General features: G+C 39.3%; 3 protein-coding genes across 4 annotated transcripts; 1 reads left to right on the plus strand and 2 right to left on the minus strand.

Moving 5' to 3' along the window:
• Positions 1 to 4,652: 4,652 nt before the first annotated feature.
• Positions 4,653 to 5,774, plus strand: LOC145502744 (uncharacterized). The gene has a single exon (XM_081482103.1). It carries the CDS (start codon positions 4,680 to 4,682, stop codon positions 5,757 to 5,759), a length of 1,080 nt encoding a protein of 359 aa, XP_081338229.1. The 5' UTR covers positions 4,653 to 4,679; the 3' UTR covers positions 5,760 to 5,774.
• A 5,023-nt stretch (positions 5,775 to 10,797) lies between these two features.
• LOC145460632 (SRSF protein kinase 2-like) lies at positions 10,798 to 25,097 on the minus strand. 2 transcript variants are annotated; one of them, XM_081445506.1, is made up of 17 exons: positions 24,780 to 25,097; positions 22,463 to 22,547; positions 22,297 to 22,388; positions 19,849 to 19,957; positions 19,171 to 19,258; positions 18,960 to 19,047; positions 18,722 to 18,828; positions 18,015 to 18,174; positions 17,341 to 17,369; positions 16,514 to 16,886; positions 15,423 to 15,494; positions 14,756 to 14,874; positions 14,213 to 14,320; positions 13,621 to 13,690; positions 13,381 to 13,473; positions 13,028 to 13,061; positions 10,798 to 12,744 (listed from the first exon to the last, which is right to left on the minus strand). In XM_081445506.1, exons 2-17 carry the CDS (start codon positions 22,495 to 22,497, stop codon positions 12,588 to 12,590), a joined length of 1,734 nt encoding a protein of 577 aa, XP_081301632.1. In that variant the 5' UTR covers positions 22,498 to 22,547; positions 24,780 to 25,097; the 3' UTR covers positions 10,798 to 12,587. The 2 variants fall into 2 exon arrangements, with proteins under 2 accessions (XP_081301632.1, XP_081301633.1); XM_081445507.1 differs by lacking the exons at positions 10,798 to 12,744; positions 24,780 to 25,097 and adding an exon at positions 22,626 to 22,722 and having other exon boundaries at positions 13,024 to 13,061.
• A 1,270-nt stretch (positions 25,098 to 26,367) lies between these two features.
• Positions 26,368 to 27,200, minus strand: LOC145460636 (histone H4). Its single transcript, XM_081445510.1, has one exon. The coding sequence runs from the start codon at positions 27,110 to 27,112 to the stop codon at positions 26,801 to 26,803; it is 312 nt and encodes a 103-aa protein (XP_081301636.1). The 5' UTR covers positions 27,113 to 27,200; the 3' UTR covers positions 26,368 to 26,800.
• Between the last annotated feature and the right edge of the window lie 25 nt (positions 27,201 to 27,225).

Here is a 27,225-nt window from a genome sequence, read left to right on the forward strand (position 1 = left end):
GGATGTCAACGAAGAACATTGCAAAGCGACTCGAAGGACATCGCAAAAACATTAAAGACCTCATTGAAAAGGCCAGTGGTGATGAACAGACGGAAGCAGCGGAACAGTCAGATGGGAAACAGACAGAAGGAGAGGAACAGTCAGAAGAAAAGGAACAGTCAGACGAGGAACAGACAGAAGGAGAGGAACAGTCAGACGGGGAACAGAGAGATGACGAACAGACAAAAGAGAAACAGACTGAAGAGGAAAAAACGGGAAAAGGGACACAGACAGGGGTGAAGAGGGAGGAAACTGATTTTTTTTTTCCGATTTATGATTGTGGATCCTGGACACTACGCTTGCAGTATTGAGAGTATGTTGATTGAGTATTTTTGCCCCGTGTGGAACAGCGAGACGGTAAAGTTGTCTTTCGGAAATGCTAGTCGAGGTAAAACTCGCAATACTTGGTACAAATACCACATCCTTGAGGATCCGGGCACTATAGCAGACGTTTTAGGTCGTCTTAAAATCTCACCTTAATAATCATTACGCGCAATAATAAGATGTTACTTTTTCCTCATGCTTGCGAGTGAGCTCTCTTGGAGTTCAAAACTTCCCCTGAAACTTCTTGAGTTTTATCACAGGCGGCCCAAGCTCTCAATGTTATCCTTTTTTTTTTCCTTTTTATGCGAACGTTCAGGCTAACCGGTGACATATGGCATGTACTGTTACATAACGACCGAATTTGACCACGCGAAACATGACTCTCGCCTTGCAGCATATGGAGGAGTTGTGTTACAACGGTTTGAATTTATAAAGGTTTGTATGGGAATGCAACGGCTTTGCTTGAAAAGCCAATTATTCTTATATTTTGTGAATAAAATCTACTTACCCTGTTGCTGTGTTGTATTCTTTGTTGTTTGCCAGCTCCTCGGGCCGATCTAACGCGATTTCGGCGAGTTATCGTTCTGTGGGTTTCCACTACTACGTGAAAAACGTTTCGAGGCACCAACATGACAAGAACCGATAAAGTAGGATCGCAACAGTGGACAGCTGTTTCGCCCTTCTTGGGGTTCGTATCAGCCTTGCAGTTTATTGCTTGTCTTCATACATTTTTTGGCTGATCAGATCTCTTGTAGATCCTACGTTGGCAGCGTTTATCGTATGCGGTCCCTTGCAGTTTATGGTTTCTCATTTATGTATTTTCAGACCGTAGGTCTTTTTAGATCCGATACGCTGCGTTTTTTAAGCATGGTACTGGCCATGCGGTTGAGTGTTTAAATGTTTAGGTTGGCCTTGTCCAGCCACATTTATTCTTTTGCTTTTCGAGACACCAATCTTGACACTTTGTCTCCTTGCGCCCCGAAACATGTGATGTGGCAACGCGTGTTTCGGGGCGCAAGTGAGTTCAAAGTACGGAACTTGATATAATGCACGGGTCATTTTGCAATTTATGTGCGTTGGCTGTTGGGCTGGCGTTACATATCTTCGCTACGCAGTGCTGACGAGCCCCAAGAAGGGCGAAACAGCTGTCCACTGTTGCGATCCTACTTTATCGGTTCTTGTCATGTTGGTGTCTCGAAACGTTTTTCACGTAGTATCAGCCTTGCAGTTTATTGCTTGTCTTCACATTAGAGACGGATAATCCGTCTAAGACGGGTTATCCATCCAGCACGGATAATCCGTCTTAGTGTGAAAACGGAACGGTATTCATTTTAGACGGATAATCCGTCTATTTTTATCCACTATTGTTATCCGATTAATCGGACGGATAAAAATAGACGGATTATCCGTCTAAAATGAACACCGTTCCGTTTTCACACTAAGACGGATTATCCGTGCTGGACGGATAACCCGTCTTAGACGGATTATCCGTCTCTAGTGTGAAAACGGCCCATAATACCAAGACGGAAAATGTAGCCGACGGATTATCAGTCTCTAGTGTGAAAACGGCCAATAATGATTTATAAGATTGTAAATAATATGATATGGTTCCGGACTATCTTAGTTCGCACTTTGTCTTCCGTTCCGATACCTTAACCTGTAACTTAAGAGATAGTTACTGTTCGCTTACCATTCCACAGCCCCGCACTAATGATTGTAAAATACTGTACATATATAGCAAAGGCAGCGTAGTGCTGCCTTTTGTTTGAAACTTAAAGCAAAAAAAAAGCAGGTTTTTTATCATTTCTTTTATTGTAGCAGTTATTAGTGATTTATTAGTTTGGTAGTTAGACCAATTGAATTCAATATTGTTAAGTCCTGAAGGAAATGCCGTGTCTAAATAAAGATTTTACCTTACCTTACCTTACCCTTACCTTACCTTACCTTACCCTTACCTTACCTTACCTTACCTTACCCTACCTTACCTTACCTTACCTTACCTTACCTTACCCTACCTTACCTTACCTTACCTTACCTTACCTTACCTTACCCTACCTTACCTTACCTTACCTTACCCTACCTTACCTTACCTTACCTTACCTTACCTTACCTTACCTTACCTTACCCTTACCTTACCTTACCTTACCTTACCTTACCTTATACCTTACCTTACCTTATACCTTACCTTACCTTACCTTACCTTACCTTACCTTACCCTTACCTTACCTTACCTTACCCTTACCTTACCTTACCTTACCTTACCTTACCTTACCTTACCTTACCATACCTTACCTTACCTTACCTTACCTTACCTTATACCTTACCCTACCTTACGTTACCTTACCTTACCACCATGCCAAGGCGATCTTTTCTTATTATGGCAAAAAGGTGGTTGTATTAATGTGGTTTCACACAGCCCGGGGGGATACTTCCTTATATGGGCTATATAAGTATGTGCGGAACCAAAGGGTATGGTTTTTATAAATAGGGTATCGTTTTTGGCCATCAAAAGCCCTTCACAAATTATGTTCATAAATAGGGTAGGGAAAATCGCAGATTTTGGTCATTAATAGGTGAATGCTTTTGGGAAGCGGGCCGCGCACCCACAACCAGTTTTCTAGGAGCACCCCCAGTAGTAGTATAGGATCCAAGTTATCCAGATTTTTAATTTATTCAAGATGGCTGCCGACAAAAGTTCGAGAAAATCGCAAAAATGAGCCAAAAAGTGGTGCAAAAGGTGGTTCACTGAAACGTTGGCGAAAGAGAAAAGTGGTGCTAGTATGACGTCATGGCAAGGGGCGATACCCCCTCTCCCCTCCTTTTTGATGGGTTGACGTCATGGCAAGGGGAGATATCCCCTCCCCCTTTGTGGGCTGCCGTCATGGAAAGGGGCGATACCCCCTCTACCCTTCTCTTTGATGGGCTCACGTCATGGCAAGGGGCGATATCCCCTCCACCTCTGTGGGCCGCCGTCATGGAAAGGGGCAATAACCCCTCCTCCATAGGCATAACAATTGCACAAGGAACTTTTATAATATAGGGTACCTTCTTTCCACTGTCCTAAGAAGTGTTTTCTGACGCTGATTGGTTTATGAAACCCGTGTAACGAGCACTGACCAATCATAGTTTTGGTAATATTTTTTCAGCCAATCAGAATCAAATCCAATCAATCGCGCCTTGGCGTTTGCGATTTTTCCCGCGCTAAACGATGGCTACACATTTTTCTTCGTCACTTCCTCAGAAGCGTTCTCTGAGCGCGGATTGGTTTGTGAAACCCGTGTAACGTGTGCACTGATCAATCATAGTGAAGGTGATGTATTTGCAGCCAATCAAATTCAAGTCCAATCAGTCGGTGCCCCTTGGCGTACGCGATTTTTCCCGCGCTTAAACGCCAGCTACATATTTTTCTTCGACACTTCTGATTGCTCTGTTACATTAGTTAGTATTTTTGTAATTGCACTATTTATTGAAAGAGGACCATATTAAGTGCTGCTGATACAAATGTCACTAAGCCACTCTAAAACAATAGACACTGTATTTCCGTATTAAAAAATATATTAAATGCTCTAAATGTCACTTTTTACTTTTGTAATTTGTAGCCACTGTCAAAACATGCTAGAAGGTGAACAGATCGAGCTCTTGGTTAATTTACATGAACCAAACTTCTTGAGCCAGGGATTTTTCCGTCCGCCCTTCGACTCGGGAAGAAAAGAGCGCCCGCCGATTCGAGAGGCACATGTAGCAAAACAGTTTCAATTAGCGAGAGCGAAGAGCAGCATTTTGTCCGGTTACTAACGACAAGTAAAATCCTTGCTAATTCAGTTTTCAAAATTCATTCCCGACGGATTTTATTCCATGGCAAAATTGTGTGTTGAGATACAGTTGCTGAACCTTTGTGAGCTATCGGAAATAACGAGAGGCGATGGCTTCGGTAATGTTCGACAATCTTCGGAAGTTATTGGAACGTCCTAGGTCATTGATCAGAAACCTTCGGGAATTTTTCGGACAAGTTAGGTTTGGCTTGCATGACCCTCAGTCATTCTTGAAAGTGATAAGAATACAGCAGACATTTCCCAGAATATATAATACGTTTTTGTTTTCGAGGAAAACGCAGCTGCATCAGTTTTCGATTAATATTACCACGTGCGAAAAACAATAAAGAAAGAAAAAAAGGAAAGTGAAGGATGACACCCTATGAAGAGAAATATTAAAATTCATGAAGGCTGATACGGTAAATCGTCTCTTTGTTTCGCGAACAAGCCTTCAGTTCATTTCTTCTCGCTTTACGTGTTCGAGGTAAGGAGTTACGCAACATTATGAACGAACTTCAGAAAGCTCGCTGTGACAGTTTCAAGAGCATTGATGTAGGCAAATTCGGCAACCTGAAGCCGGAGGAGATTGAGAAGGTACCAGACGACAAACCGAGGAGCATGAAAGACTTATGGAATAAGAGGCAATTTATAGATTTTCTCGAGGTGTTTGAAGGTATGATACCAGCCGTTGCCTCTCAGAAATCGAAAAAAAACAAAGGAAGAGAAAAAAAGAAATTCCCGCATGATGAGATTAATGCAACTCTGCCTTTTTTACCAGAACTTGGATATTCGTTTGATCGTAATGTACATTCAGCGATTTACGCGTGTTACAGGAAGCTGTTAGAGCTCTGCGGCGCCCGTGATGCTTTGCAACAGAGTCTTGCTCGTTCAGTCAACAGGTATGTGGACAATATTCTTTGCACAGAGAGAGAAAAGATGTGTCCAGGTCCAGATATAAAACAACTTTTAAAGTTTCTCTCAAAGAATTGCGAAGAACAAACCTTAAAGGTAGAAGAAGAACTGTGTCTCGAATTCCAGAAGCAAATTGATTTGTCTGATTCTCGATTTTTCGGACACACGTGCGTTTTACAACGGATTGCTCTTAACTTTCTGAAAAAGCTCTACATTTATCCCCTAAATAGTACGTTCCCCCGACTTCCTGGCGTTTACTTCATTTATCATGTCGGTAAAACCCAGCTTTATGAAGGAAGCCAGGTCTTTCCCTCCACACGTAAGCCGGTTTATGTGGGAATGTCAACAACGAACATTGCAGAACGCCTCGGAGACCATCGTCGAAAAATTGAGAATGCCAGTAAGCTAAAGCAATCAACCAAAAGTCAACAAACTGAAGGAGTGAAGTTGGAGCTGACTGATTTTGTGGTCCGGTTCATGATTGTGGATATAAAACACTACGCTCCATGTATCGAGAGCATGTTGATAGAGTATTTTAGCCCTGTATGGAACAGGGAGGCGATGGCATTCTCTTTTGGCACTGCTAATGACGATCAAAATTTGTGGCACCAATTCCACATTAGCAAGAATCCGGTAATCATAGAAAATGTCTTGCGTGATCTGAGAATCTAGGAGAATCTAACGATTTCATTCTGTTCTTGAGAACCGTGACGCAGTGATAAGATGGTATCGTTTTTCCTCTCGTGGTAGCTTGCGAGCAAGAAGGAGTAGAGGGAGTCGGGAGAGCTGCAAAGACAGCTTGCTAGCAAGCTATATATCCTCTTGGTGATATTTCCAGATGTGACCAAAAACTGAAAACTCGTTATACTTCATCACGTTAAATTTAAAACTATCTGAGTTATCTAACAATACATAACTGTCATAAATTTATCGCGGCCGCATAAAATTGGTGTTTGCGCACATCATATCTGATAAGTCAGTGAATTTGTGTTTCTTTCACCAGTAATTTAAAAACATAAAATTTTTCCACCTGTATTTTAATGGCATGCGAAAAAGTCAGTTTTTTGGTCTCGCTAATCTCTTACCCAGATCTACTCGTTCTTCGTTTACAAGAAAATTCGTTTTGATCACGTGCTGAGGTGTCTACGGTAAGACACGAGGAAACAAAGCAAAAGTAAAACGTACTCAATTATTTCCAGGGGCGATATTCCATTCTTCTAGCCGACTCCAGATAACAATTGTATTGCATGTATTCTATAAAGATGGTTCGTTAATATTTCACCCTGCGAGCAGTTGGTTCCTTCTACGTATAGAGAAACAACTGAACTGTTGAGGGGAGGCAAGGGTAATTTCGTGACGCCGTGATACGGTTTTTTTTGTGCTCTGTGAATCGTGATTTGACAAAAAAACTGTTCCGTGAATCATGATTGAAGTGTATTCCGTGACGCGTGAAATGTACAAGTCCTTGGCTCTGAATCGTGAATAGATAAGAAATAAATTGTGAATGTCTAAAGTTGAGTTCGTAGCTGAATTTCACTGCATTGTGATCAGATTTTTTCCGTGACCTTAGTGAATTTAACGCTTGAGCCAAGCCGACTGAGAGTAGCGACAAACGAAACATGTTGACAGGTTCAAATAAACCCGTTGATTTCCTGATGGATGTGGACTGTATCCTATATCTCACAAAAGGTACAGTCCTGGAGCAGTTGCAGAAAGTTGGTAGAGTGGTACATCCACTTGTACCAGACAGATACAAAGTTACCGAAACGAACAGAAGTGGCCTCTACCCACATCCAATTGCGGTGACTTTGGGGGACCACAGGAAGCTGCTAGTGTTGGACTACAAGCCTATGAACAAGACAACAAGACTTCTGCAAGTGCGACTCCATTCTCCGGCTGAGGTAAAGATAATCAAGGAACTTGGGGATGCAAGAAACATTGTGTGCCTTAAAGGCATTGCGTACGTTTCGGAGCCAACGAGTATCAATGTCATTTCAATCTGATATCGGGCAATGTAACGCCTCCTGTGGACAAACTGAAGAAAGAACATCTTTAGAATGTTCTAGAAGGGTGGCAAGTATCCACAGAAGGTACAGTGCAGCAGTTACGGGACCGAATGAACGATATCATTAAGAAGCGTACCAGTGAACACCAGAAAGCAAAACATGACACCAAAAAGGTCTTTCTTTCTCAAGATGTGGGCATGATGCAGCATGACAGAATCTATCATCGTAAGTGCCAGCGACACCGAGCGACATTTTTACACAATTGAGTTCACGTCTGATGGAGTTGCAATGCATGGACTAGTAAAGGAGTTGCGTTCTTACCCAGCTGAATGTCTCCAGTGCTATCCATGTGTGTGAATAATGAAACACTGTTTGTGTCATTCAAAGGCAAGAATGAAGCCGAGAAGCAAGGTGAGCTTCTATCAATCGATCTCACATCAAGACAAAGTTCTTTTATCTTACACAATGACGCTGCGTTATGCTCTGAATGTAGAGGAGTTGCAAGTTATTTGGACGGTGTCTTGTTCTGTGATGCGGGAGCTTTCCAGGTCAAGTATCTTCATCAGGATGGCAGTGTTGATGTGATTGCTGGAAACGGCCAAGAGAGTAACGCAGAGGGAAGAGCAGAAAACTCTTCGTTTGGTCAGCCGATGGGAGTTTGCACTAACAATTGCAATGTTTTGTCACTGACCCTCAGACAGGATGCCTCAAAATTCTGACTACAATTACCGGTACAGTCACCTATCTGAAAAACCTTGGCAAATTGTTCCGTGCATTTTCAGTTTATCTGAAACATCAGACGGTTCCACGCCTATCAATAGCTGAAGCTCTGCAAGAAGTCGGTGATCTCAAACGATTGACTCCCAGAAAGCCACAAACGGTGCTGACGGTTCTATCTCGAACCTGTCGCTTAAGTCCGTACAAATGATCTACAATCAACTTAATCGGCTGGATGATAAATTGAAGTCTATCAACAAAGACATCCACTTTGATCCTCATGCTTGTCTGAAAACCCAAGTGGAAAATCTGCACGCTGTTGGTCATTTCAAGGATCAATGCCCCACATCTCTTAACTACTCCCGTAATCTGGGAAACACTGTTTACGAAAGCATCAAAAGGATCACAAGCTGGGCAGCCTATTTTTTCACTCACCCAACATCCTACTATCCAATTCCAGACAGTTCAATTCCACTGTAAGACATTTCCAAACTTTCGCATCTTGGCAAAACAAGGCACTTAAATTCTGCCCAATTCAAGAGCAGATCATGAGAGAATGGGCAGTTCAGTATGGCAAGTGCGTTCGACAGAGAACTGTGAGGCAAGAAACAACGAAGTTCTAGGCTGGCACTTTACCTTTGAATATGTATCGTCCAGCAGATTCTGCTTACCCAAAGGACAAGATCCACCTTGAACCTCCTGCACAGTATCAGACAGCTGTTCCACCAATCGTCGACGAACAAGAAGAGCAAGAGCAAGAAGTCACCTTCGCTCATCCTCAAGTGTCTGAAGCCCCCGAAGTCCCAGAAGATGATGTGCAGTATGAAACAGACAGTGGGCCTGACGATGCCGTGGAAAGTGACAACGACGACGATACTCTGACCTTCTTAAGAGCCGTAACAACTCGCAGTGGAAGAGCTGTCCAAGTCCGATATTTCTCTTAACAGGTCTCTTAAAGTAAAACCAGCAAATTAAGATTTCAAATATCACCTTTCCAACAGCTGTAAATTATTGGTAAAGTTAAAGAATCCACTTTTTTGTACAAATTTTGATTATAGCTTCGTGCACATGTTCGAGAATCGTGAAAAGGGAATTTTTTGTTTCGGGATTCGTGAAATCGAAAATTTACTATCGTGACTTCGTGACAAGACCCCCCTTGCCCCCCCTCACTGTTCGCAAGGAACCGAATCTTGGCGGTTTAGGCAACAAAATTTAGAGAATTCAAACAATAATAATGAAAAAAGGCCCGTCATAGAGTTGGCGTTAATCCATGCAACACTGTACACTGCAACCGCGTCTTATGACCATCACCTTACTGAGTTGTATTGCGTTTTTACGGTATTTTTTTCTTTGTTCCTAAGCCAACACGCAATCGGTCTTTTCCAAGATAATCTCTTGGTCTTTTCTTAAAGAAAATGCGACCACAATTTTATGCAAAAAGCTAGGTAGTCGTATTAACGGGGTTCCACTGGATATGATTCTGCAATATTTCGTCAAGCACGGTCAGATTTCTTTTTATTTCTTTTTAATCGTTAGACTTTTTGAAAAAGATTCGGCAAACTGATTTTCATGTTTAATACACTTTGATTATATTTTATCGCTTTAAGCTCATTTTTTTTTTTAAGTGATTTTTAAATTAGCTTGATGTAAATACCTTTTTTTTTAAAAAAAAAAAAGCTTTTATAATGTTGTACATTACTTAATTTAAATCGTGGAGCACCTGGAAACTAGCGAACAGCCAAGTGTGTACTTGTCCACGTTAAATAAAGTATGTCTATGTCATGTCTATGTCTTCGGGCCATTTTCACATCATGGTGGGTAGGAGGGCTGGGGAGTTAAAAGTCTCTGCATCAGCAAGTGTAATTGTTCAAATAACAGCGTTATCAGCCGTACTTTCTTAAGTGTTAAATGGTGACTGGTAGTATCCGTTTTTTATTATATAAACATCAATGAAATACCAGGTGCTCTTTCGCGCGAAAACATCATATCTTCACACGTGAAAATCGTTTTTCTAATTACACCGAGGTATGTTCATAGTTATGTATGATTCGTGTTAACTGTAGAAATATTTTAGGCATACTTGCAGGTATGATGAATCCATAGGGGCTATTAGGCTATTTAAGATTTTGTAAGTTATGGAAGAGCCACTCGAAGGCATCTCTTTCAACTTTGCTGTAATTTTCTGTTTATTCCTGCTGCATTTTCTGGATGATGCAACACTCGCTGTATCCTAAACAAGATGCCCGCCCCTGATGCTGTGTTTGTATCTATTAAGATTAGTTACAAGATAGTGTTATAATCGTTTCAGCGGGGAGATAACAGTATAAGACAAGTTGTCTTCACATGTGAAAAGATCACCGTTGCCTTGATCATATAGTAAATCGCGCAGTTTCGCAGAGAAAGTCAGATTGATTGGTATTTCATTGCTGTTTATCCCGGCCTGATCGATGGATGAAGCTGATAATCAATAACAATCGATTGATGTCCGAAATCGATGAACAAAAATTTTGTCTTTTTCGATTGTCATCGATTGCCATCGATTATTAACGGTTATTTCCCGGTTATTTCTGCAGAAGGCAAGAGGTCGCCAGACACCTGAGACACGTTATCATTGGCTGCAAGTGGAACGCAAAGATCGATTACAAATCAGCGGGACATCGAACAAAAGTAATAAAAAATCGATGGCAATCGATAGCAATTAGAGGACTCGAGCTTGTGATTATCGATTTGGCGATAACAATCGATAGAAATGAACTAATTGTCATTGATTGATATTGATTGATCGAGTGGATTTCCGATCGTCGATTGTCATCGATTGGCAGGCCGGGTATTTATACATAGAGCATTACAAGGCCGCTTGAAGATACCAAATTTCTCTTCTCGTGTTGAAAAATATATCAACACTCGAGCAGAAATTTCCTATCTCCGAGCGGCCATGTAATATCCTCAATTTAACGCAATTACTTCAAGAATAATTTTAGAAATAATTCTCAGTTGACACGTTTTAATGAAGTAAAAAACAAAGACTTTTTTAAGACTACTTCGAATAAGTACAACAATCATATGTGTTAACTTTGTAAGGTGTTTAATCCATCATGTACCAATGTGGCACAAATATTCCTTGCCTCTAGTGATTGCCTCTAGTCTTGATGAAGTCTTCTCTTCTAGATTTACTCGTTGTGATCAGGCGTTCTTTTTACCACAATGGCGGGAGAAAAGAACACGTGATCACAGGTTGTGTATCTGAAGGATTTCTTAGCTTTGGAGATCAAATGCCATTTATTGCTCTTTGGAGCCATGCAGAATTGCGGTAGGGCTTGAGAACCCAATCCTTTTTCTATCTTGGACGCTTTAATTTTAAGGCCAGAGCCAAAAATCTCTTCAAGCCCTGAAACTCACGAATATTTAGAGCAAAGAACTACTCATGCAGAAGTAAACTCGAGGCAAAATAAAATTCTTTAGAACATTAAATACACCTTATTTAACGACAAATAAGTACAATAACCAGTCTCTAGTTTTATAAACAACTCTTTTCCTTTCATAGTGCAACGCCATATACCGTTGCGACTGGATAAGGTTTTGATCGGTCTTTGACAGCTTTGTAATGGCTTTCCCATTGTTCGACCAATCAGAAACAAAGTTAATCTGACACGCGACAAAGACATGGTCGCCACGTGATCTTCACATGCAGGTGAACTTGTAGGCTCGTTCGATTGGCCGAGAAATTTGGAAAACTAACAAAGTTTCAAGAAAAAGACAATGAAAACCTCCAGCAAACGCAAAGGCGCTATAAACATTCCACTGAATATATATAATTAAATAATTACTAAAAGTTCTCTTTTTAACTGTCCTTCAGAATATGCAATGCTATTTGGATTTACAATATCTTTAAGTAAGTAAAACAACATACAGATTACCAGTTCTCTATTTCCACAACAAAAATAAATAAATGTTGCGTTAAACAATACAATGTTCACGCTAAAGGTAACATACTAAAATTGGTTTGTACATAAACGATCATCGCTGAGATTGACTCACTTTAGAGTTCAAACGCTGTTATTTCACCTCAAGTGAAAACTGATTTTAACCTTTTTGAAAACGTCAGACTTCATTTGAGCTAGTTTAACAACACACGTTTAGGTGGTGTGAACAGAATGTGACAAGTGAAAACCAGTCCAGGTAGATCAGCCTAATCATGATAATTAGGTTCCATTTATTATGATATTTTAATTGTTGCGTTAATTATGCTAGGGTACTCGATTTACTCAACTCATCAATACGCTAGTTTGGACACTCAGTAAATCAAACGCAAACTATTTAACGGAAACTTCTTTCACTTGGGGTTAATGTCTGGTAAGTTTATAAGCACTTACGCCAGTGCAAAAGTTGTGCTTTCTGGTTTTCTGTCACTAAAACATGTTTAGCTGGAAGAACAAATGTCCACCGTTTTTTTTAATCCAGCTGCACTCTACACAAAAATTAATGTCACTTGGAAGTGTCATGCTACGGACTTTGGTAGTCTCCGCGGTGAACTCTGCAAGATCCGAAAGTTAAATACAGTGTCCAAAAAATAAAAAATTCAAACTTTCCTTGATTTGCGGGGTGAAAAAGAACTATTCTGTCATGTCCCCACAGCAGATCATCAAAATGACTGAGTCAAAACTACTTTGGACAAATGGGCTTTATAACAACAGGAAGAGTCATTCTGAACGAACCCATGAAGCTTGGAGTCTCGACTCGAGGTTTTTTTTTAATGGTCCAAATAATCCTTTGACCTCTAAACAACATCTCTGAGCCAGGGATGTTCTATACACTGTACAGCGGTTGCCCTTTTATCGGTGTTAAAGTCTAACATTGGGAGCAGGAACGCTGAAAACTCCATGGCGTCTTTCTCAGGCCATTCGTACTTCTCACGTAGGACATCGTACAATCCCCTTGAGCAAACAGAAAATAAGATCAGCAATTACTTTCACAGCTAGAGCGGTTACTTTCACGTTAGAGCGGTTTTCAATTGAGTGTCGAAAGCAATCAGGCAATTACTTTGGTTTCGATTTTACTGCAGATTGAGCTTGGCTGAGTAGTCTAATTGCTAATTAATTGGTTTGGATTGGGTTTTACGACAATTGATTGAAAACCTTTCTATTCCGCCAAGTAATTAGAAGTGTTCATATTATATCACACAAGAATTCACAATAATACGTCTGTCACGGTACTTACCAGGGTCGTAACTTCGAAATGTGCTTGAGTTCCCCTGTTATAATAGAGCGCAAATAATCAGTTACCTTTTTAAACAATAACAAAAGAAAACACCTTCAGCATGGTAAGGTACTCGTCCTAACATGTGTCGTAGATTTGGGGTCTGAGGGGGGGAGGGGATTGGAGGTCATAGGGCTGAAGATTTTCTCCCCACACTCCACCCCTTTTATTGTAGAAAGACAACACCCAACTTGACTTTGCCTTCCCCTCCCCCCTGTCCTTTCTCTTTTTATTGACTAGGAGTGTATCAGCTTCTGCCAGCAAAGAATACTGCGAAAACAGATGTGGTGCATCACGTCTGGTGTAGAACCAACCTTTCTTGTTGAAAAAGTCTCTGGAATATTTGCCAGAAAGAGCAATATGCCTCGGAATCTTCCCAAGAAGTTCAATGACATGAGCTAGATGATCTGTGAAAGAACAACAAAACAGTCCATCAATTTATCATACTAATTTATAAATATACTATTCATGTATTAATTGACTACTATGTTTACCGTGAAGGTAAGACAATGAGTAAAAGTTGAAACAACTGTGTTTTATTGTTAAAATAATACCTTCATCTCTTGAATAATCTTCTCCAGAGTGGGGCTCGAAAAGAAAATCCCCAGTAGCCAGTTCAAATGCCTACAATACAAAACAAAAACATGGAAAAGTCTGCATATGAGCCAAGTAGCCATCAGGCCGGCACTTATCTCCAGTTTCAGTAGCATGAAGCAACTGGAGTATTTCCACTCCTCCCTGGATGGGGTGCTAGTCCATCACAGGGCTAACGCAGCATTAAATGTGCCAGTACCTATCTATACAACTGAGTGGAGAGAGGCACTGTGAGAGAAAGGTGTGTTGCCCAAGAACACAACACAATGACCCTGCCCAGGGTTCAAACACAGACCGTTTGATTTCTGGTTCAGTGCACTAACCGTGAGGCGACTGTACCTGCACACACACAACACCGTACTATGAGTTAATGTGCCATTTTTTCTTAAGTTTGTCACCCTCCATGTATCACACACACATGCAGGGCATGTAAAGGGGAAGCTGTTAGATAATTGTAGCACCTATCATTTACTATAGGCCTATGACAATAGGTTTACCATAATTAAAAAGACACAGATTGTACTCTAACGTTAGCAGATCACTGTTTCTCACCATACAGGCTGTACTCCACATATCAGCTGGCGGACCATAACCTGCTCCAATTAAAACTTCAAGGCTGCGATACTGTCTTGTTTGAATCTCTTCTGTAAAGTGATGATGCTGACAAAAGGTCAAATGACAAACAGTAAAAAAACTTATCAAAAATAACGTAATGGTCTGTACAAATTCAACTAATAACTGACAATTAATTTTTAAACTGAATTAATTTGACAGTGTACATTCTATATAAGTCTATATCTTCCTGCTGTTCTGGATCAAGATTTAATTTTGGTTTGAAAACTTGCACTGGAATCATGAAAACAGCAAACACCACTTAAAGGTTTGGTATGAAATCAGTCTTCTGACAGAACGGAAGGGAAACACATGCATTACATGTAGTTTTTGTCACCCAGGCCAACAAGTTGTCATGTGAGCCACACTGGTTCTACGACAATCAAAGTGTCTCTTTATGTAAACAAGAAATGAAATCAAACACTGCAAAATTTCACAAGACCGTACAATTTTTTCATCTGAACTCTCTTTCTCAACACTCACCACCCAACAAGCATTTCCAAGGTCAGCAATTTTTACTCTTATGGAGTCGTCATCTTGATCAGGTTCTACAGAACCTTCTTCTAGACAACTTTCTTCAATGCAGGTTTCTTCAGATGCAGCTGGAAGGCAATATAAGAGGTCAAATGCTTTAGAGGCCTTCTAAATTGAGTGTCAAAAGTAATCAGGCAATTACTTTAGTTTTGGTTTTGGTTTTGGTTTCACCATGGTTTGAGATTGACTGAGTAGTCCAGCTAAGTAATTGGTTTGGTTTTGGTTTTCCGACACTCAATTACACTACAGTCACTAAAATTACACTCTATCATCCACAAATTAAAGCACTCGTGCCCTTTAAATGCCTTTAACTTTGTTTTTGTTCTTGTTGTTGCAAACATGATTAATATATCTTTGATGTTTTTTCCTAATTACTTCCTATGCAAAAATGTCAAAGGAAATTTGTTTCAAAGCTTTGGGCCCACATCGGTGGACATGAGAGTTCAACCTTAATTTTTTGAAACCTCAGATTTTGCCAAATTTCAAGGGTGTAAAAGCAATATGGACACGTTGTATGAAGTACACTTATCGGGATGACCCACCACCCATCAAAAAAAAAAAATAAAAATAAAACAAGATATGCACATTATTTTACATCTAGCTTTCTCTTGAATACCTTTCTGTTCCGGTAATGACTCCATGTCAACACTCTTGCTGTCCTGTGCTTCACCATTGCCAAGTAGTCCATCTACAAATCACACAATCACACAACATTAGCAGTCCTACAATGGACTAGCAAAGGAGTGGCCACAACAAAAAACCTATGATGCCCCGGCATTCCGCAGGGTATGGTTAAAAGCACTGGCCTAACAAGCCACACGTGGTTGTAAAGATATTTTTAATTGGAACTGTGTTCAAGTCATACTTGTATCGGCAAAGAAAATTTAGTTGCTCCAACCACAGCAGTAGTAACAATCATGCCTAGTCATCATACCACTTGGTTCACTTCAGCAGCACATCTGGCCAACATTGGTCAAGCCAGTCTGTATGTCATTAACACTCGGTCAAGCCAAAACAACCCATAGGAGGTCAAAGGAGCTTGGTATGCCACTGAAGCATACCACAAGGGTAAGTTCAGTTCTTTGCTGTACCCAAGTTTGGCTGAAAATCTTGTGATACAGTGAAACCTGTATTAAGTGGACCCCATATTAAGTGGACCTACCTCTATTAAGTGGACACCAGAACTCTTGAGTCCCTAAATTTTCTTCCCACATTTACCATTAAATAAACCTACATTCAGTGGACATCTCTATTAAGCAGACACCGACACCAGTATTAAGTCATTTTGTTGCACAAAATCCTGCAATAAGTGGACACTTCAAGGGATTTTTACTTCTAAAAGCTTAGCTCTGAGACTCCTTTAACATTGTTTAGCAATGTTGTTTTAAACCTAAGTAGATTATTCCAGATTGATGCATTGACTGACTGGACATTGTGCTATGAGCAGTATTTGATCTTACACTGTGTTACAGAAGGGTTAATAATGAACTATTATGGCACAATACAGTAGGACCTGTTTAGAGCAGACACCCTGTATTAAGCAGACACAAGTGAGTGTCCTAAGGGTGTCCGCTTGATGCAGGTTTCACTGTGTCAGGTTAGTGACTGACCTTTCAGGAGACCAGGTCAGTATCTAGAGATTACGCTCTTGACTAGACAATTTTGAATGTGGGTATAATAAAAAGAACATTTAAGGGTTGGCTTTACCTGTTTCATTCTGTTCTTCCGTCACTGACATATCATCACCAGAGACAACACATTTCTCTTGTAGAGTCTGACTACTAAGTTCCTCAGAAAATTCTACAGACTCACTATCAACGTGATTTTCCACAGTCTTTTCTGGCAATGGATTTGTTTCAAGTCCACTAGCATTTTGTTCACAAACTTTGGAATTGTCCACACAATTTTCTGTGTTATTGCTACAACATTCTTCACTGTCCTTTTCCAAAGCTTCCTCATTTTCTTCCAGCATCCCTTGCTCAATTTCATCCTGTTGTTGTTGCTGCTTTTCAATTTGCTTCTTCAATTTTTTCTTCATTTTCTTTTTCTTGTTCTTTGATATCTTTGTTGATGTGCATTGCTGCAAATTAAAAGATTTTTGCAGCAAGAGGTGATAGAACCATAAGCCTGATGGAACAGAAATAAGCCATTCTTTGCATCGTTAATGCAACCCTCATTTGAAAGATGTCCATTTCACAAGAGCCAAAAAATTTACCCTGATCAAAATAATTCTTCAGAGAGAGCCCCTGCTTGGTATTTCACTCTAAATTTTCACAAGTAAAAACATCCCATCAAGACACTAGATCGATATCAGTATAGTTACATACCATCTTAAAATTTAATCACAGACATCTTTAGTGGAAGGTACAACTAAATAAATTGAGTCTATCTAGACATAGATCTGTTAATTTAATTGTGATGGCTGCAAAACCATAAACACTTAATATGCAGGTTACATTTATAGCCTTCATTCTTCACTTTTTCTAACCATGTTACTACACATAAAACTAACGAAGCTTTGACTATTCACATACCTGCATTACTGAAGGAGGAGCAGTACTAACTGAAAGAAAAAAAGAATGCAAAACGTGAAATTTAACATATTTAGATGATTTAACTAATTCTCTCAGTAGTACAGATTCAATATGTAAGGCCCTGTTCAGACGTCATGCTTCTGCCGTGCTGAACTAAATTACAATTACCGGTAAGTTTGACTGTAGCATGGCACAAACACAACTCTGATTCACATGTTGTGCCAGAGTCGTAACAAATTCTGTCTGATGTACTGAAAACACATAATAATTCTCCTCATAACCCACTGTGGAAATGAAATCTCTCCAAAATAAATTAAAATATAATTTGTGAATTTTGTTTGGCATAGCAGAAGTACAACATTTGAATCACTGCTGTGCCATAGTCATGTAGCACGGTAGAGGTTGTCTAACTTAATTGCTTGCCAAACTTAACTCAAAAGATTGATTCAGATGCCATGCTTCTACCAAACTTAATTCCTGAATTTAGTTTGGCATGGCAGAGGCACAACATCTAAACTGGGCCTAACTTCTAACAATGTCCAAACACTACCAAGCGGACAGGTGATGAGAATACAGTTAATCATCATCAAGGCAATGAAACACCAAATTCTCATGTCTATTACTGAAAAAAGTGTATGCAAACAAGTAAGGAGAAATAATATCTCGAAACTTACTTAAGGCTGGGGAGTAAAGTCCCGAAGCTCTGGCTGCTGCAGCTTCTGCTGCCAGTTGTTGAACATGCTTCTCATTCACGCAAAGTAAAATATTCTCAGGTTTGATATCAGTGTGAATAATTTTACATTTGGAGTGCAAGTAGTCCAGGCCTTGTAATGTCTGCATAAAGACCACAGTTGAAGATATCACCGCATGAAAATTTATCAAGACCAACCAAATGTAATCTGATTTAAAGTAAGCTTTTTAATAGAGTGTAATGTTAGAAATAAACAAAACAAAGCCAGTGGTAATCTGTCATCAGTGTCAGCCCAGGAGTTTGGGTTTATGAAAGGGTATATCGGGGCTGGGGGGGGGGGGGGGGTGTAAAGGTTAAAACTGCATATGAACCAAGTGGCCCATCAGGCTGGAGCTTATCCTGGATTCTGTAGCATGAAGTAACTAGGAGTATTTCTACTCCTCCTGGATGGGATGCTGTTCCATTGCAGGGTTACCCCCGGCATTGAATTCCCCCATACCCATTTATACACCTGGGTGGAAAGGGCCACTGTGAAAGTAATGTGTCTTGCTTACGAACATGACACAATGTCCCTGGCCAGGGCTCAAACCTGAATGGCTTGATCCAGATATGAGCGCACTAACCATGAAGCACCTAGGAATAGAAAGTAGAAGTAGAAAGAAGTAGAAGTAGAAAGAAATTCAAACTTACCTGTTTTATGATACTCTTGACTTGCAATATTGGTATTCCTTTATAACTGGACTTTATTATTAATTTTAACAAGTTATGACCTAACACTTCAAAAACCATACATATATCTGTGAAGCAAGAGTCAAGGAAATAAGGCATTTAAAAAAGACTTGGTTTTAGAAAAAATATATATTTAAAACAATTCCTTCTATTAGAGAATGGGGTCTGATCAGGTGACCTGCCCTGCCATAACGGATACGTGAACCATTTATTCCTACAATTTTGAAATCATCCGTTAGCTGGACAACATGTTTATATCCAGTGTGATTTGCATCTGCTGTGTGCACCTAAAAGATATCAAGGGCATGTGTTTAGATATTACATGAAGTAAAAAGGGCAAAATACACAATGAGAGATGTTACTATCTTAAACCAAAAAAAGAATTATTATAAGTAAAAACAAATTCTTACAGTTCTTAGAAGTTTCATTTCATCTATAGCAGTTTCTGTATAATGAGATGCGCTTTTAACAATCTTCAGTGCTACAAACCGGCGATCTCTGGAAATAAAAAAAGAAAATTATGTCACTACATTGTAGGGACATCATGAATGAAGTGATAACCAGAATATTTTCAAAATATGATTCTGCAGTATATTTTGCATAGTGACCCAGTAAATGTGTTTTTGCTTTGTGAGTTAGGTTGTTGTGATCTCAGTTGCGTAGCTCTCCACATCCTTGCAAACTGAGTCTTCCTTTGAGTAATCGAGTTGGCTGCAGAGACGTCTATGCCAACTCTCCTGAATTATTCGAGAGTCTCCTGGACACAGACTGAATCTCTGGAACATTTGATGCATTTTTGTGACTGAATTGGAGGAACTTCAATTTCAACAGAGTGTTTTTTTAGGGTCGATAAGCTAAAATTGGCGATCTCCCAGACTTCAATTTTGCTAGGTTGGCATCTCTGCAAAGATAAAGGACTCATTTCCAGTCAGGAAGTGAGATCTACCTTCACTGAGAAAGAAAAAGGTTCCTCCCACAGGAGGAACCTTTTTTCCCACTCAAAAACATTTTGCCAACATTAAGCACTGGATTTCAAGAACACCCAGAAGCGAAGCCCATATACCCCAACTACTGATTACAATACTCACTTGAGATCCCATGCCAACCACACAGTTGAAAAGTGTCCCCATCCCAGCTTTCTGATGATGCTGTACCGGTTATTAAACAAGTCACCTAATCGAACAGGATGGTACCCTCCTGAAAGGGAAGAAATTAACAACGACCATCAACACCCACACACTTTTCTTCACAATGTGTGTAACTTGATTTCTTTGCATAATCTGAGAAATTCCACCCGACAGAGATCACATGTCTGAGGTACGTTGTAAAAAATTCCATTCCTGATAATGGAGTTCTACGAGGATTTACGTGATGGGGGCTCACCAGTTGAACAAAAATCCCATAAATTGCAGTTGGAAACCAAATCAAATGTAGCAATTTACCAAAAAAAATCTGTTTGACAGAAATTGTGTTTTTGAAACAATTTTTCGAGGTAACTAGTCCTACCATTTCAATTGGTACACACTGTCATTAAATTCTATGGCTGTTAGTCTATTTTTCTCTTTATTTTCCAGTTTTTTATCATGGGAGAATAATATTTGACCAAGTTAAGTACAACTGAGGGAGTAACTGCACAGTCAAATAATTTCAAAATCAAGGAGCAAGTAGTGCAAGCCTGACTTGAGATCACTAGCACAATAACTGAGTCCCTAAATTTCCATATGTTTCAAAGTCTAAAGAGAACATTAATTAGGAAGCCATGAAAGTGCACACAATTGATATGCAAATACACAAACATTTGTTATAGGATACCTGTAATATGAGCGCACACCAATCACATGACAAACAGGAGCAAGGAAACCAATCAATGATCGAGAATTTTGTTATACACTGTAGATAGGATTAAGCTAATTACATCATGAGCACAGATTTTTTAATTCTAAACTCAGATATCCCTCTCACTGGAGAAGAGTTATGTATGCACAATGGTAGATCTGTCTTTGCCAGCTGTAAAATGTTGAGGACACTATATAATTATGTAAATTATGTGCTAGAAGAATTTTTCTGGCCTTTGGCTGACAGGTGTCGGGAAATGCAACTCCTACATCGGTGCAGGAGTATCAGCTCCCCCAGTGTGTGGCTCCAAATTTTTCATATTAGGTGTTATGTTAAATTTTTAAGCAAAACACATTCTTTTAAGCCAATAATTGTGCCCCATCCAAAGTGCATCATAATTTCAAATAATACTCATGGAAATTTTTGTCCCTTTTAAATTGCTACAGTTTGTTACATTTTGATTTCAATTCACCAAGAAAGTCAAGGTGTTTAATAAACAAACGACAACTTAACAGCCACTTTCCATAATGATGATGGAAGTGTGGTTCCCTTTCCACTCAATGCAAATTTCTCGCCTTGCATAAATGCAAAAACTATATTTCTGTTTGGTGTGTTTGATACGCATTAAGCACTATAAATGGTAAAATTATTTGGAATGCATCCCTTCAACTTTTGACTACAGGATTTCCTGTTTCTGTATGTAATGATCAATTTTCAAAACATAAAGCTCTTGAGCTTCAGAATCAAAACAAAAACAATAAAAACATACTAGTCTTCCAAAAAGATACAAAAGGGAGGTAGCGCAATAAGTTTCTCTTTTAAGCATTCCAATTTTTTTTTTACCACAATGACTCTGTGAGAAACAAAGCGCTATGTTTGTAGCAACATACAAGTGCACATTGTTACGAAAGAAAGGTTACTGAAGGTGAACATCATCTGGACAAAAATTTCCATAGGTTTGCTTTAATTTAAGACCCTCAATCAAGCGATTACGAGAAAGTTAATAAAGCAAATGAAAAAAAACCTCCATTGTGCTTTAAAATTATTGTTTGATACAGAGCATAGACTTAATTGTTGTCACATTTTCACTTCAAACAAAGCCATTTGTTGCCGCGTTGAATATTTCTTTTACAAAATACTCATGCAGTAAACAGAGTCACCTTCAAAACACTCTAGAAACGCTTTGACAATCGTATCGCTTATTGACTGCAAGATCTGGCATTATTACCGATGTTTACCGTGTGCAAGTCCAACTCGATTCATCAGTTGAAGTTTGTATACATGTACATTAGAAAAATCGCAAAACAAATTCCTTTATCGCTTATCTTTTCGTAAAAAACTTCCATATTTCCTGACAATACTAATCGGCCGCACTATTTCAAAGGACGAAACTAAGAAGATCAATTTCAAACCCTTTCAATACGTGTTGAGCTTTCGGGCAGCATAATTTTCCAGTTTTGAACACGCTACAGACAGATTAATTTTATATGAGCTTGTCAATTTAGACACATCTTTAGGTGCATTGTCAACGAAATTTTCAGCTAGATTCACAGTAACGAAGTAATGAAGAATAAACTTCTCCGAGTCTCAGCAGGAATATGCATAATTTAGCCTGGTGTAGATCGCTGTTCTTGTGTATAAAATACGAAAGGAATTGTAAAACCACTTCAAACCGACACTCGCTACAATCGCCAACGTACCTTTGCAGTAATCTCCTGGCTCCTCTTGTTCCTCTTCGTCGGAGTTTTCGTCCACTTCATAATCTTCATCGTTGAAACTAGACACACTCCCGCTAGACATAATACAAAACAGAAAACATTCATCAACATTTAGCCTGTAAAAAAATTAACCATGAGTTCTCTTTACCTTTTCGGCTTGGTCTTGCTGTCTTCTGGCCTCATGCGTGCCTTTGGTGCTTTGTACCTCTTTTTCTTCGCTTGTATTGCAAGAACTGAAACGAGTCACAGTAAATCAGTGAGTAATATATCCCGTTGTAGAGCTTAGGAAAGGGCATGTTAGTTTATCTAACCTTTCCGTTGCATTTTGGAGTTCATTATACCGTTTTTCGTTGCCTCTGATAAGCTTGTTGAAAAGTTGACTATTTTTTAGGCGCGCATGTCAGCGCACAGGGATCGCGGGCTCGACAGCTTAATGCGTGAGCAAAAAAAAACAACAACTTCCATTTTTCGGCTAAGATTGCTTTCTAAAAACGGTTCATCGTAGACCTATTTTTAACGGTCTTTCTTTTTCAATGGACTAAATTTCACTTATGATTCCTGCTTTTCAAAAATGATTTTTAGTATCAGACTAAAATAGATCCCATGGAAATGTAGTCGCTGCAGTCGACAAATCATGAAAAAAAAATTTTTTTTGATCGCCAAAAAATTAAGAAGTATAAAATTAAAAAAAAAGGAAGCTGGAGTGAAATCTACTATGGAATTGTAAGATACCTTAAGAAGTGAAAAAATATATCCTAGTATCCTACTAATATCATGCTCAGAGAACGAGAAAATATTTTATTTTTGAGCGACACGTTTCAATTGTTGAATTCACAGATTCAGTTTCCTGCGGCAATATATTAAAATGTTTATTAAGGCCACCACTCATGCTGATATCAAGTGGTGTGTCAAATCGCTAATATTGTAGTTCGGGTTTTACCAGAGGGGGGTAAATGAAGGTGTCAAATTTGCACTTTCGTAGTAGCATAGAGATCGAAATCTTCACTTCAGTCAAGATTCTTCTTGGCAAAACCCGAAGCCCCTGCCATGGTTTTCTGGCTAAACGAAGGGTCACAAGGATCTACCGAGGTGTAATAGATGTTATCAAGCAACCTTGATGAATATCAATTGTGCTCCTCTAACATGGGGTCAAAACAGTAACAATCCGCGACGGGAGCAGGTATTATAATTTATTCAGGGAACTTAAAAACAACACAAGAAAAACAGTGATACCATTAAAATGCGCAGCTTGGCCTTGAAGAAATTTTGAATTATGTTGATTTATTTTTTCATGTAAGGAACAACCAATGATGGCTGATCATCTCGATTAAGAGAGGTTACAGTGAATAGTAATCAATTGATATCAATCAACTGATCGATTAAACGTTCACCAAGTTCACGAAAGGCAAATTACTGAATTTATCGGACTAAGTGATTAAACACTAAGTTCTCCACAAGATTTCAAGGTCACGTAATCTGTCGTCCCAAACACGCTTGGATATCCCTGAAAAGCCACTAAAATGCTCAGGAGTAAAATCGGATAAGAAGTTGTCGATAACACGTCCATTAATTGGATTAAATTTACCGGCTAGATCACGCGATGTCAGGAGCCCATGATGGTGATGGGCTCCTGGCGATGTGAAGAACACTTGATCGTGAATAAGAAATACTCGACAGGATTTTGGCAATCGTGTTAAGTTGAAGAGCTGCAAATCTCGAACAATTTCCCTATGGTGTTACTAAAACAAGATTCACTCAACTATGTAAGACAATATCAGTGTTCGAATTGAATGTTTCGATAAAAAACGGTCTTGACTTTTCTGACCTCAGTTCTCTCGTTACACAAAGTAAACTTCAGAACGATTTACAGATAACTTTGGACCTAGAAAATTTAACGATAATTACAACTCGCGAGATAAATCAATGCATGCATGAGCTCGACTGAAAATATGTCAAAATATCAGTGCGTCTGATCTTGGTTTTGGTAATTAGTCTAAATGTTTCAAAATTGACGCAGGACTTGATCTTGTCAGGACTACACACAAAGCCAAACTCATCTGTACCCGTAACACTAACGAAATACAGCTAATCAAAGGTAACCTCTACTTGTAAAAACCCTTTTAAAGATCTGTTTTGTAAAGAAGTGTGTATTGTAACTCAACGACTAATACCGAGAAGACTGGTAACACTACTAAATTATAGATTCGAAACATTTAAGTTATTCAACCGTTTCGGTATGGAACATTTGTTGTTGTGGAAGAATTTTTTGTCAAACTCACTCGTAAAGCGAGTTTAGAGGAACTCTATATCATGACGGATTAGAAAAAGAATAACTTTAACTTTCCAAATCAAAATAGTGATTTGTTCCGGGCCTCGACCAACTTATTTTCTGTCCTCACGCTTGGCTAGGCTGTTCAGTAAACAGACAAAATATCTAAAAACATCGTAGCCATCTCGTATCTCACCTTTTCTCCGACGGAATAGCACCGAAAACCTGTTATTTCGCGAAGCAAACAGCCTCTAGTATGGCATCTTCTGTCAGTTTTGATCCTAAAAAGCTCGAATTCTCCGAATACCAGATGAATGGACTTGAATGGATCCTGCGGTCAGTAAAGTTGATTGCCGCGCTGTTGCAGATTAGAGCGCAATCGAAGTTTGTTTTTGTTTGAAATGCGCTCTGATTGACTCCACAAACAAAAGTTCCACAATGACCTCTGTTTCACCCGAATGACGTTTGACATTCGAATCAGAGAAATTCTGACAGCTCAAGTGTATACAAAAGCTGTAATGAATGAAACACACCAGTGGGCGACAGATAAGAAGGATACAGAGAAACAATATTAACCTCTCAGCGATCTTCCACAATAATTTTTTTTTAAAATTACATTATCGACAAAAACGTGCGTCTTTGATCAGTAGAATCATATTTGTCCAACCCTATATACACGTGTGACTGGATGACCTATAACTGATAAAAAATAATACATAAATAATTCTCAGCGCAAACTGTAGAGCAAGTGGAAGCCTGTGTTTTAGTTTGTTTAGTTTTGTATTTTTGTAGTTCAAAGTTTTATTTTTCTTTGTGGTCGTTTCTGACGTCATTGCTACCCGGTTTCCGTATGAGTCTCTTTTTTTATATCAATTTTACCCCGATTTCGGAAATGGAGTAATTTGTCCAAGGAACTGAAACAAAACCTCGACACATCCGGTAATCTATAAATGCTGGCGAGCGAGCAAACGAACAAATAAACAAACGAATGAACGAAGTAATTGAAGCACCGACGAACGAACGAACGAACGAACAAAGTGAGGGAATTATGAACGAACGAACGAATGAACGAACGAACGAACGAACGAACGAACGACCAACCGAAGTGAAGAAAGTACGAACGAACGAACGAACGAAGAGCGAACGAACACCTTAGGTGACCGTATTGAAGACATCATAATTAACTTCACAAGTCAAAATCATGCCATTATCACCAATTTACGTCCTGCAAACAAGGAAAGGAAGGAAAATGAGGGGTTGTGGTTAGTTAATTAGCCAAATAACGAAATGAGCTTGCACAAAATAGCAAATAAATCTATACAAACTAACTTGAAGGAAGTACTTTCTGGTACTAGAATGAAACGAACAACGGAAGTTTTAAATGAAATAAGAAATGTAACAAAAATACATCCAGCTTAAAATTTAAGGTGGCTCTGTTTCCCCCCCTTCCCCCACCCCCTAAGTCTCTTTCGTGAATTGAGAGACAAAGAAAATTTTAAAAAATTGTCGCAATTTTGTCGGCCTGAAAGCCTCTGATCCATGTTAGAATATTGATCTATCGAACGTGGCCTATTGCTGCGCGTTATCAAGTATCAGACTCCTTGTTTTCACAGGTGTAACTGGAGGGCGTTTTCACTGGAAAGGACGGTTTACTGCGGTACAAATTTACTCATGATTCTGGGGCGCGCAAAATAATCATAACTTCATTGGTACATGTATCTGTTAAGCCACCGGCAACTGGCGCGTTGTTAGCTGTCGATGACGAAAAATACATGGAATGCGCATTGTAACAAACGTGATAAATTTTAATTTCCTATACATTCTATATATACGTGAATAAATCTCTACCTTGTCTCGGTAAAAAAAAAAAACATAGTTGTCGTCAACAAAATCATGTCGTTCCGTAACCTCAACGACCAATTGCTGAAGTCATAACGTACAAAATATAACGAAAAAAGTGCAAGCGTTATACAACAATGTGCATAAAATATACAATTTAATGCATGGTCACTGTGAGAATATTTGTCGTATCGCACGTGTCAAAGAAACGAAATATTTGAAAATCTTCTTGTTGAAAGCAAAATTAAAACACAAAACTGAAATTAAAAGTTTCAGTCCGGCTGAAAGTCATAATAAATAATCTTCCCTCTGCGTTACATTACGTGTCCACTCCAGTGTTCATCTCTTAATTCAAGTCTTGCCCTTCGTTTCATTTCTTCAGCCGCCGAATCCGTACAATGTGCGCCCTTGTCGTTTCAGAGCGTATACAACGTCCATAGCGGTGACAGTTTTACGTTTGGCGTGTTCGGTGTAGGTTACGGCGTCTCGGATCACGTTCTCTAGGAAGACTTTGAGAACTCCGCGAGTTTCTTCGTAAATGAGGCCTGATATCCTCTTCACACCACCTCTCCTTGCTAAGCGTCTTATAGCTGGCTTGGTAATACCCTGAATGTTATCGCGCAAGATTTTTCTGTGTCGCTTTGCGCCTCCTTTGCCTAAACCTTTTCCGCCTTTACCACGTCCAGACATCTTGTCAGCAGCTCGCTTTAATTCTCTCAAAGATTTGGTTTACTCCTCAACGGTTTTGACAGCACGTAGAAACAGGAACTCTGAATATAATTCTTTCCCGCTTTTTTATATCC

Source organism: Orbicella franksi, chromosome 11 (genome assembly GCF_964199315.1).
Source record: "Orbicella franksi chromosome 11, jaOrbFran1.1, whole genome shotgun sequence".
Lineage (NCBI taxonomy): Eukaryota > Metazoa > Cnidaria > Anthozoa > Scleractinia > Merulinidae > Orbicella > Orbicella franksi.